This window comes from Helobdella robusta (genome assembly GCF_000326865.2).
Source record: "Helobdella robusta unplaced genomic scaffold HELROscaffold_40, whole genome shotgun sequence".
NCBI classification, from domain to species: domain Eukaryota; kingdom Metazoa; phylum Annelida; class Clitellata; order Rhynchobdellida; family Glossiphoniidae; genus Helobdella; species Helobdella robusta.
In genome coordinates this window covers 1,102,483-1,114,401 of record NW_008704903.1, presented here as the reverse complement: position 1 = coordinate 1,114,401, position 11,919 = coordinate 1,102,483, and the positions used below count along the sequence as shown (strand labels likewise).

General features: G+C 34.9%; 2 protein-coding genes across 2 annotated transcripts in view; both read right to left on the bottom strand.

Moving 5' to 3' along the window:
* HELRODRAFT_176981 (hypothetical protein) overlaps positions 1-7,325 on the bottom strand; it is a gene marked incomplete at both ends in the record, with an annotated part of 13,728 nt that extends 6,403 nt beyond the window's left edge. Inside the window, 14 exons of the mRNA XM_009025202.1 lie at positions 242-320; positions 645-811; positions 1,145-1,239; positions 1,740-1,927; positions 2,347-2,435; positions 2,509-2,589; positions 2,878-2,961; positions 3,220-3,322; positions 4,436-4,586; positions 5,090-5,203; positions 5,449-5,518; positions 5,618-5,758; positions 5,914-6,397; positions 7,312-7,325. Of these exons, the coding sequence (XP_009023450.1) occupies positions 242-320; positions 645-811; positions 1,145-1,239; positions 1,740-1,927; positions 2,347-2,435; positions 2,509-2,589; positions 2,878-2,961; positions 3,220-3,322; positions 4,436-4,586; positions 5,090-5,203; positions 5,449-5,518; positions 5,618-5,758; positions 5,914-6,397; positions 7,312-7,325 (1,860 nt within the window). The remainder of the gene's footprint in view (positions 1-241; positions 321-644; positions 812-1,144; positions 1,240-1,739; positions 1,928-2,346; positions 2,436-2,508; positions 2,590-2,877; positions 2,962-3,219; positions 3,323-4,435; positions 4,587-5,089; positions 5,204-5,448; positions 5,519-5,617; positions 5,759-5,913; positions 6,398-7,311) is intronic.
* A 642-nt stretch (positions 7,326-7,967) lies between these two features.
* Positions 7,968-11,919, bottom strand: part of HELRODRAFT_84633 (hypothetical protein) — a gene marked incomplete at both ends in the record, with an annotated part of 5,841 nt that continues 1,889 nt past the window's right edge. The window contains 9 exons of the mRNA XM_009025099.1: positions 7,968-8,105; positions 8,353-8,490; positions 8,881-9,042; positions 9,328-9,440; positions 9,765-9,862; positions 10,114-10,218; positions 10,484-10,542; positions 10,841-10,983; positions 11,438-11,711. Of these exons, the coding sequence (XP_009023347.1) occupies positions 7,968-8,105; positions 8,353-8,490; positions 8,881-9,042; positions 9,328-9,440; positions 9,765-9,862; positions 10,114-10,218; positions 10,484-10,542; positions 10,841-10,983; positions 11,438-11,711 (1,230 nt within the window). The remainder of the gene's footprint in view (positions 8,106-8,352; positions 8,491-8,880; positions 9,043-9,327; positions 9,441-9,764; positions 9,863-10,113; positions 10,219-10,483; positions 10,543-10,840; positions 10,984-11,437; positions 11,712-11,919) is intronic.

The window sequence follows — 11,919 nt, the reverse complement described above, 5'->3', positions numbered from 1 at the left end:
ATATCTTTGTTGACTTATTCATCCACTTACCGTAATTGTCAATCCGTCAATCAGTCCATCATCACGCTATCTCTAGGGCAATTTTTTATTTTTTTTTTCAATTATTCAATCAATCAATCAATCAATCAATCATTAATTCATTGAATTAATCATCAATTCATTCATTCGTTCATTCATTCATTCATTCATTCATTCATTCATTCATTCATTCATTCATTCATTCATCCATCCATCAACAAACTGCACATATTATCTTACCAATACACTGAACAACCTTTTTATCAGGCTTGCCAACAAAACTTGTATTTTCATCTATCTCTCTGTAGATGTTGTTGTTGTTGTTGATGTACTTGTTGTTGATGATGTTGTGTTTTTGTTGATGTTGTTGTTGTTGTTGATGTATAGGAAACGTTATTGTCATTGTTCGGATGTTGTTTATGGTGTGATTTTGTTGTTGAAGCATATTAATAAAACGACAACAACAACACACACACACACACACATATGAAACACAGACACAAACAAATACACACGACACACACACAACACACACACACAGACACACACAGCGACACACACACACACAGACACACACACACACTCACATCTCTAATCTCCCGCGAAATAAAAAGTTCAGTACTAACGATAACTTAGTACTCTTCTCACTAAAAACTCTAATTAGGAAGTCGCCATCTTGGTTAGGGTTGAACGTGGTGGGGATGATGACGTAGATGCCGGGTTTGAGTTTGTGACGGCCAACCATTTCACGCACGTTACTGAAGGCCGGCGACTTGGAAGTACTGAGGTTGTACTTGAAGAAATTAATGTCTAGGACGCCTGTTTGCTTTTCAGGGATCTATAAATGGATGGATGGATGGATGAATAGATGGATGGATGGACGGATAGATGGATGGATGGATGAATGAATGGATGGATGGATGGATGGATGAATGAGTGATGGCTTATTGGTAAAATTCGCTGATAATAATAATAATAATTAACAAACGAATGAGTTCACGAAGAAATGAACGATAAAACGAATTTGTGAATGAACGAACGAATTTGTGAATTAATGAATGAATGAATGACTGAATGAATGAATGAACGAATGAATGAACGAACAAACTATTGTATGAATTCCAACCTTATACAAGTAATATCCAATCGTTAGCATTTCCAACCCCTCTGTTATCATTTTCTTCCTCCTCTCCTTCTGCATCAGAGCCACAACTATGGTTCCTGGTAATGATGATGATGATGAAGGTGCTGATAACGGTGGCGATGATGATGATGATGATGATGACGTAGATGACGTAGATGACGATGATGACGATGATGATGATGACGTAGATGATGATGATGATGATGATGATGATGATGATGATGATGATGATGACGTAGATGGCTAGCCTGTATCATCGTCATCATTCTCATCCGGGTCGATAACCTCGATGCGATACTGCGGGTTGGTTGCGAAAGTTTCTGTGACAGGAAGATGAAGGGAAAAGTTAGTGAATGAATTAATGAATGAATCATTGAATGAATTTATAAATGAATTAATGATTTAATGAATAAATGATTAAATGAATTAATGAATGAAGAAGTAGAAAAATATTAAATAATGATTAAATAAATGAACTAATATACGAACGAACGAACGAAAGACTGAATGAATGACTGAATAAATAAATAAATGAATGAAAGAAAATCTTATAAAAACCTCACCACCCACAACCCACCTAAATTATTTCTGCACCCTCCGGCATTCACGCCCCTCTTCCAGCTCCCCTCGAATGACGTCATCTCCCAGTGTCTCTTGGTCGACCTTGTAATCGAACCCGGGACCTGGAGCTCGTTCTCGTGCGGTGGGGTGGCCATACAAATGTCGAGGTTTGTGAACTGCTGGGTGAAATCCTCTAGAGACATCCTGGCAATGGTGATGATGATGATGATGGTAGTAACGACGGAAATGACGTCACAAAATTGACGATTTCGACAGTCTGGTCTGGAGATTGATTTGGCTATGGCATTTAAGTAATGGTAGTGATGATGATAATATTGATGATGATGATGATTATGACGTCATTATTTTGATAATAATGACAACGACGACGATGATGATGATTAATGATGATGGTGACTAATTACCAAAATTCTCCGTCGTCTTCAAATGTAAGGTCCAAACTTTTTTTCTCACTCTCAGATAAGGATTTCCATTCACTTGATCTATGTATGTATGTATGTATGTATGTATGTATGTTTGTATGTGTGTATGTATGTATGTATATATGTATGTATGTGTGTGTGTTCGTTTGTTTGTTTGTATGTATCACCATCATCACCTACCTATCACTCCAAGATCCTTTCCACTCCACTTCATTCCCCCAAGGGTTTCTTACTCTCACCAATTCAACGTATCTCCCTTTTACGTCACACTGTCATCATCATCATCATCATTATTATTATTATTTTTATTATTATTATTATTATTATTATTATTATATTGACCTTTTTCAGGCCAGTGACGCTATAAGCGTGTCCAGTTATGAGGCCATTCGGAAGTCTCCCCTCTATCGTTCCGTTCGTAATCTGTAAAAGGTCAAGAGTTCAAGGTCATGCGTCGAAGGTTAAAGTAGAAAAAGGAGAAGAAGATGAAAAAGAAGTCAAAGATCAGAGGTCAAATTTAGAAAATGAAAGGTTGAAAATTAAGAGTTTTAACAGCTAAAAATAAATGCATGATACACTCGTGCACATGAAAGGCTGGGTTCTTCTTGCTTTCGAACCCTGAAACTGCGGCATAAGAGTGCAATTATTTAATAAATATTATAATTATAAGTGTTAATAAATAATAAATTATTCATTTATGTAGCGCCTAACCTCTGGATCGATTGAACAGCCCATCAGCGAGTCCCTGTCGTAACTTTGCTTCATGATGTTGAACAACTTTTTGAAGAGTTCTGGCTGCGAAGATTTTGATTGGTCATTTAAAAATTGAGATTTGATTGGTTTATTGAAACGAGATTTAATTTTGATTGGTTAATCAAAATGAAATATTTTTCTGACTGGTTAGTTAAAAATAGATTTGAATGGTTGGTTTGAAAAAAATTAGATTTATATGTTTGATTGAAAAAATCGAGATGATACGAGTTTGAATGGTTGATACAAACGAGATTTAATTTAAATTAGTTGTTATTTCATGAATTAGCGCAACTTGCACACCCCTTCTTTTCTAAAATGGTAGGTCTCAACAACACCGCCAGTGAAATCTTCCATTGATTCACTAACACTTCCGCCTTGCAAGGCTTCGTACGATCCATTTAATCTGAATCCGGGATATCCAACTTATTTTATTATGTGTGTGTGTGTGTGTGTGTCCAACTTATTTTATTACGTGTGTGTGTGTGTGTGTATGTATGTTTGTGTGTGTGTGTGTGTGTGTGTCTGTGTCTGTTTATGTGAATCTAATAAATAACATGAACAATTAAATCTAGTACATTAGTACATCTAATACACGTGTGTCTGTGTATGTATGTTTGTTTGTATCTCTCTCTCTCTCTCTCTCTCTCTCTCTCTTTCTGTTTGTGTGTTTGCGTGTGTGTGTGTGTGTGTGTGTGTGTGTGTGTGTGTGTGTGTGTGTGTGTGTGTGTGTGTGTGTTATAAATCCAGCACACACATTGAATGCTAACTGTATAACACTTACATCAGGTTTATCAGACGATCATGATGAATGAATATATATAAAAGGCAACAACAAACAAGTATATCTTAAAAAATGAAAGATAAAAGAAGACCACACAGAGTAATATATCTATGTATCAGATAATATATTCATGTATCAGATGATATATCTATGTATCAGATAATATATCTATGTATCAGATAATATATCTATGTATCAGATAATATATCCATGCATCAGATTTGAGAGCAAGCCTCGATAATTATCTTTAAAATGTTAAAAACAATGAAGAAATAACCGCAAAATAATAACAACAACAATGGATGGGAATACAACAACAGCAGCAACAATTGGTAGGAATACAACAACAACAACAACAATTGATAGGAATACAACAAAAACAACAACAACAACACCAACAACAACAGTAACAACCACGACGGCAACAAAGAAAAAATGATAACATTAGTGAGAGGTAGAAGGAGCTGGCAGACAGCATCAGCAACAAAAAATCAAATCAAACAGAAATAATATTACGATCGCAGAAAAACAGGATCAACAACAACAACAACAACAGCAACAACAATAACAACAACAACAACATTAATAACAATATCAATATAATAACAACAAAAACAGCAACAACAATATTAACAACATTAATACAATAACAATATAATAACAACAAAACAACAATAACAACAACAACATTAATAACAATAACAACAACAACAATAATAATAACAATATACAAACTTGGCATATGCCTTCTCAAGCAAAGCTGGCCAGAACTCATTCAGAGTCTTCGAGTGGACGAACGCCAGTTGACCATCTACCGTCGGTAGCCTATCATCTACCACCACCTCCACCCACTTTCCATATTGCCATATGTTGAAGTGGAAGATTCCTGATAACGATAGTGACGATGGTGGTCGTGGTGGTCGTCGTAGTGGTGGTGGTGGTGGTCGTCGTAGTGGTGGTGGTGGTGGCGATAGTAACGATGATAATTGTTCAGTGACGTGTCTATATAACTTGGATAACCATGAAAGCAATAAAGATAAAACTCCCTGGTTTTCAAAATTTAAAATGAATGAAAACGAATCAAAGGAATGAATTTGAAGATCAATTCATTGCAGACAGAGGAGCCAATGAATGAAAGTCAAATTTGAAAACTGCTGGATAGTAAAATGGTTATTTGAAATTTTCCGTCGTAATAAATGCAATTTTTTCGTCAGAAGATTGTGGCCGTAAAAATAACGACAATAAGAATATGGCCATAATAATAATAATAATAAGAAGAAGAAGAAAAAGAAAAAGAAGAAAAAGAAGAAAAAGAAGAAGAAGAAAAAGAAGAAGAAAAAGAAGAAGAAGAAGAAGAAGGAAAAGAAGAAGAAGACCATAAATACCGACCAGCGTATTCGTCTTTAGGGAAGAATTTGTTATCTCCAGGTACAACTTTGGTGAACATGGGTCTGTTCTTTGTGGCGCACAGGCTGGCAATCGCGGCCAGCACCCAGCAGTTACCTTGTGATTATTTTTATTAATTAATTATTATTAATATTTATTATTATTATTTATTATTATTATTTATAATTATTATTATTATTATTGTTGTTGTTGTTGTTGTTGTCGTGTGGATATTACACACAAGAACTTCATTAATCATCAATGATGCAGTTTCAAACATTGTTAACAAAATCTGATGATGACTATGACGATGATGACGATGATGACGATGATGACGACAATGAAGCGACGACTCTAGTCACCTAAATCTCCCTGAGTGACGTCAAAGCGGTCTACTCCGTCGACGAACATGCGCGGGTCGTTGCATAGCTCCTAATTTAAATTTATTATTTCTTATATTATTATTATTTCTATTATAATTATTATTATTTCTATTATTATTATTATTGTTATTATTGCTATAGTGCCTACCCCGGGTCTCTTCCACTGAAACCTGCCGTCCCCACTGTACATGGACTTCGGAAATAGGGATGTGCCGTTCGCCGGAAATGCGTCATCCTCCCAGAGAATTTTGCTCTGAAGACAGGACTGAATTGAATAAAAGACAGAAGGCTGGTTGTAGTTATGATAATGATGATAATGATGATGGCGGTGATGGTGTTGATTATGATGATACCAAACACACAACAACAACAACAGCTGCAACAACTGTAACAACAACAAAAACAACAACTGCAACAACAACAGCCACAACAACAGCAACAAACCATCTTGATGTCCTTATAATTCTGCGTCAACATCCTGGCCACTTTCACGGTCGGTTTTTTAGCGGTAGACGGATCCAGCCATCCCTTTACGTATCGGTTATTCGCCGGTACGCTCGTCGGTATCGGATAGTTCATCGGGTCATTTTTATAGCGCGTGTCGCTGCCTTCGATATTCGAACTGCTGTAGTAGTGGTAGTTGTTGTCGTCGTCGTCATCGTTTTTGTAGGTGTAGTTGTAGTAGAAGTCGTTGTTGTCGATGGAGGTGGTGTAGGAGATGGGAATTTTTATAATTGACATTATGATGTTGTTGATGTAGCTGTTGTTGTTGTTGTTGCTGTTGTTGTTATTGTTGATGCTGTAGTTGTTGTTGTTGATGTTATTGTTGTTGTTGATGTAGTTGTTGTTGCTATTTTTGCTGCTGCTGTTGTTGTTGTTATTGATGTTATTGTTGTTGACGTTGTTGTTGTTGATGTAGTTGTTGTTGCTATCGTTGTTGTTGTTGGTGGTGGTGGTAGTGGTTTGTTGAAGATAATAAAAATGATGTGATGTGTGTGTGTTGTTATATTATTGTAATATTGATATTTCGATTTTGATCGTTGCTAATCGTGTGTTCAGTTTAATAAACGATTATATATATTATTCTTATCATATTATATAATTATAATCATTATTATAATTATTTATTTAATTAATTATTATTAATTATAATTTTTATTGTAATTATTTAGTTATCAAAAACTAGAAATAGATAGGACCACAAATGTTAACAAGGGATATCTGATAGATAACAAACGAACAATCAATCATTCAGAGTCAAAATAATTAGTTAACATGACAACAATTATAATATTAATTAATACTAATTAATTATAATGTTAATTAGGTTAATTATAATGTTAACTACGTTAATTATATGTGCATATGCTAATTAAGATAAAATTGTTAATAAAAATTCAACATCACCAACAAAAAAAAAGCGAAATATTATCTAAAGAATGAAAGAAAAATTCTGTAAGCAAGAACAAATATATGTAGAGAAAAAGCCCGCAAAAATGATGATGAAGATGATGGTGAAGATGATGATGATGATATTGTTGTTTCTGCTTAGTAATGCATGGTTAATGTTATTGTATACAGCATGCAGAAAAGTTTGTGTGCATGCATGCATTGTATGTATGTATGTATGTTTGTATGTATGTAGTATGTATGTTTGTTTGTATGTATGCATGGATGCATGTGCGTATTTATATGTATGTGTGTATGTGTATGTGTTTGTTACATGCAAACATACACACGTACTTAAAGATAAAAAAACAATCCCGGCAAATATTTGGTAAAAACTCACTTCATTGTTTTGCAATCAGGTTAACTCTCTCTCTCTCTCTCTTTCTTTCTCACTTTCTCTCTTTCATTTGGTTTTTCTCATTCTCTCTCTCTCTCTCTCTCTCTCTTCTTTCTCATAATTATAATTATAATTTTTTATATTATTTTTTGGTTTTAATAATTTGTTTACATCGTTGTTAATGTTTTTGTTGTTGTTTTTAATATTATAGTGACTGACGTTTATAAACAAATCAAAAACCCCACAAAAAAAATTATTTTATTCAAATCATTATCATCGTAATTACTATTGTCATTGTTATTATTATTATTATTATTATTATTATTATTATTATTATTATTATTAATATTATTATCATTGTTGCATGTATCAATTAATATAAGAAGAACAAGAGAGAGAGAGAGAGAGAGAGAGAGAGAGAGAGAGAGAGAGAGAGAGAGAGAGAGATAGAGAGAGAGAGGGGAGAGGGATAGATAGATAGAAAACGAAGATAAAGAGAGTTGAGTGAAGGTAATTGTTTTGTTCTTTATCGTAAGTCATCGCGATTAAACCATCAAATATCTAAAACACTATACGAATAGAAGATGCTGATTTAAAGAAAAGAAGGAAGAAAAAAGAGAGATAGAGAGAGAGGAGAGAGAGAAGAAAAGAGAGAGAAAGAAACAAATAAAAAAAGAGAAAGAGAGAGAATAGGAAAATAGAGAAAGTTTTGTTAACCAGAGGTTATATTTGATGAAATTGTAGCATTCCATGGAGATTGATGGAGGTTGAAGAGAGGAATCCCCCATGTGTTGATGGCCATTGTGACCACTGCTATCCCAATAATGTTCATTATGAATCCCATTTTCATCTGGAATGGGATAATGATGGTGAAGATGATGATGATGACGATGTGTGAGGGTGAAGTTGATGATGAGGATGCGGGATGGTGAAGATGATAATGATGATGATGACGGTGTGTGATGGTGAGGATGATGATTACAAAACAGTTTATCAGATATTTATACACGGGTTTCACCACTACCACCACTTCATCATCACCACCACCGCCCCATCACCACCACTACCCCACCATCATTATCAGCACTCCAACTGACCATATCCGGTACTTTGAGATGGCCGAAAGAAAAGACGATAGCGTTAGGGGGCGTGGCTATGGGCAGCATGAAGGCGAAGGAAGCTGCCAATCCGGCCGGCAACATCAGATACAACGGGTTGAGGTTTATATCGCGTGACTATTGTTGTTGTGTTGTGGTTTATATCACATGACTGTTGTTGTTGTTGTTGTGTTGAGGTTTATATCACATGACTGTTATTGTTGTTGTAGTTGTTGTTGTGTTGAGGTTTATATCACGTGACTGTTGTTGTTGTGGTTTATATCACATGACTGTTGTTGTTGTTGTTGTTGTTGTGTTGAGGTTTATATCACATGACTGTTGTTGTTGTTGTTGTAGTTGTTGTTGTGTTGAGGTTTATATCACGTGACTGTTGTTGTTGTTTACAATTTTAATCACCATCACCATCCTTACATCATCATCATTATTAACAGTATCCACGCAATCACCATCATCATCATCACCAATTCATCATCTATTCATCATCATCATCATCGTCATCCTCCTAACCATAGCTTCAAGAATTGGAAGGAATAGAGCGATGATGGCCGTGTTTGACATGATTTCCGTCAGAAAGGTGATGATGGTGGTGACGATAAGGGCGATGATCCAGGGCTCGTAACTCCCAATCCCACTCAACTGCTGCCCTATCAGTTTTGTTAATCCGGATCTCTGGGTGGTGTGATATCGGGGATGTACGGTTTCTTATATACTGATGTCAGAATATATATTTTAGAAACATTTTAAAGTATCAAAATTAAGCGCTATGTAACTAAATTGTCATTTTTATAGTGCTTAATAACTGTAACTTCACAAAAAATATTTTGGTTATGTAGCGCTTTACATTTTAAAAATATATTCATACAATTATACAGTCATACGTACGGACATTTTTACACACGTACAAATATACATGCACATACACACATACATATATAGGCACACGTGCAAACAAACCTCGCAGCCCTCGGCCATAGCGTACCCCCCACCAAGAAGCAAAATGGGACCCCATGGCAGTTTTGTCGTTACGGTATGCCAATCCAATAACGAAGGTACTGACAGGGCTGGCTCTGAATTTGTGGTCGGTTATTTGGTGGGTTGGTTGGTTGGTTGGTTGGTTGGCTGAATGGTTAGTTGGTTGGTTGGTTGGTCGGTTAGTTGGCTGGTTGGTTGGCTGGATAGTTGGCTGGTTGGTTGGCTGGTTGATTGGTTGGGGGAATGAATTGTTTGGCTGATTTGATTGGTTGGCTGATTGATTGGAGGGTTGGTAGGCTGGTTGGTTGGTTGGTTCGATTGATTGATTGGTTGATTGATTGGTTAGTTAATTGATGATTGATTTCGTCAATTGATTCAGAAATACAAAATTAAAAAAACTTTTAAAAATCTTTCCCTACCATCCCTAGCCCTCATGCACAGCCATCTTGGTTTCTCCATTGGGTACATGAAGAGAAGGACGACGATGATAATGGCGGGTGAGGCATCTGTGACGTAACTGTATATTTATAATCATAATAATTATAATTATAATTATAATAATTATGACGTCAACAAAGACTCTGACGATCATGAATCTTTTTTTTCTATTTTCAACCACGACATTAAAAACAGTAAATCAACAACATCTCTGTCGACAACAACAACAACAACAACAACAACAGCAACATTAATAATAAAAAATAATTATGCCAATAATAATAACTATAATAATTATTATTATTATTATAATTATGGTTATAACTATACCCGTCTTTGAATAGGCTCGCATAGCCAGGTATGAACCCCGGATCTCTTGTCAGCCATAGCAAAACCATTACCAGTAAGAGAACCGCCGTTGAAATTTCGCCAAATCTTATAATTATAATTGTAATTATAATTATAACTATTATTATTATAAATATCATTATTAATGTTGTTATTTTTGTAATCATGGTTAAAACGTAGATATGAGAATTTAGAGTCGTTTAGAATTTTTTTAATTTTTACGTGATAACATCATTTTCCTCGTCCATTCATTCGTTCGTCCATACGTTCGTTCGTTCGTTCGTTCTTTCATTCGATCAATCATTCACATTAATTCATTCGTTCGTTCATTCATTCATCCATTCATTCTTACGTAATCTTTCCGAGTTTCTCATACTCTGCCCTCATAATTTTTTTCAAAGCTCTCTCTTGCTTGGAGAAATCTTCATCTTTAGAACAGGTGAATGACCTTGGAAATGAATGAATGAACGAACGAACAAATGAATGAATGGATGAATGAATGAACAAATAAATGAATAAATAAAAGAACAAATGAATTAATTTAAAAATGTATATTTAAACAGATGAATATATGAGGGAAATATTGATAATTGATTGAAAGAACGAGTATCATACAAGAATATATACAAGCGAACAAACGAACGAACAAACAAACAAGCATCCAATCAAACAAAAAACATACAAACAGACATACAAACAAACAAAAAACATACAAACAGACGATCGAACAAACAAACCTCCATCCAAGAAACACAAGTTTCAGCCAGAAAGCCAGAGCAATAATGCAGAGCAGCGAGACGGGGAAGCCCATGAACAACCAGGTTGAATAAGTTAATGGGGATTGCATATTAACTTTCTTAAACGCCCTAACAAATAATTATAATAAAAAATAATTATAAATTAATAATAAAATAATTATAAATAAATTATGAATAAATATGAAGTATGAGTGGTTTTCTTACGACTTAGTTACTAAACACAATGTTTTTACTATTTACATAATTTTAACGATAATATATTTTTACTATAGCGACTACTACTGCTACAAGTTACTACATCTGTTACTACTACGACTACCACTACTACTACTACTAATAATAATAATAACAACAACAACAAAAACAACAACAATAACATTAACAAACTACTACCACTACTACCACTACTACTACTACTACTAATAATAATAATAATAATAACAACAAAAACAACAACAATGACATTAATAAACTACTACTACTAATAATAATAATAATAACAACAGCAACAACAACAATAACAATAATAAATCTAGTTACAAACAAACAGACGGACCTAGCAGCGGCTTCTGAGACGAGCAAATTGGTCGGCGAACCAGTTAGAGTGGCCGTCCCACCGATATTAGCTGAATAAGCTATAGCTAAGCAGAGCATTTTCGACAAATTTTTCAGCTTTTTTTCATCTTTCGGGTCTAGCTCTATGGAGTCTAACTCATTCGTTATTGGGTTGATTGTTGTGGTGACTTTGGTGTCGGTCGTATCATCAACGTGAAATGTAGAGCCCAAATTGTCATCAAACTTGTAGTGGTTTATGAAGATATCCTTGCCTATGTTTAAGTTGTAGAATTTTCTATAGTCAAAATCGATAATTTCGAGATTTTCTTGGATGTTTTGGAGGCTAGGGATGTTGGTTGCTGTCCTGTTTCGAGGTCTTGGCTCGGGAATGCTGCAGCTGCTGATGTTTCTTGCCGAGATGCTGATGTGTTTTGGAAAACTGCTGATGTTGTTGTCGTAGTTGTTGATGTTTCTT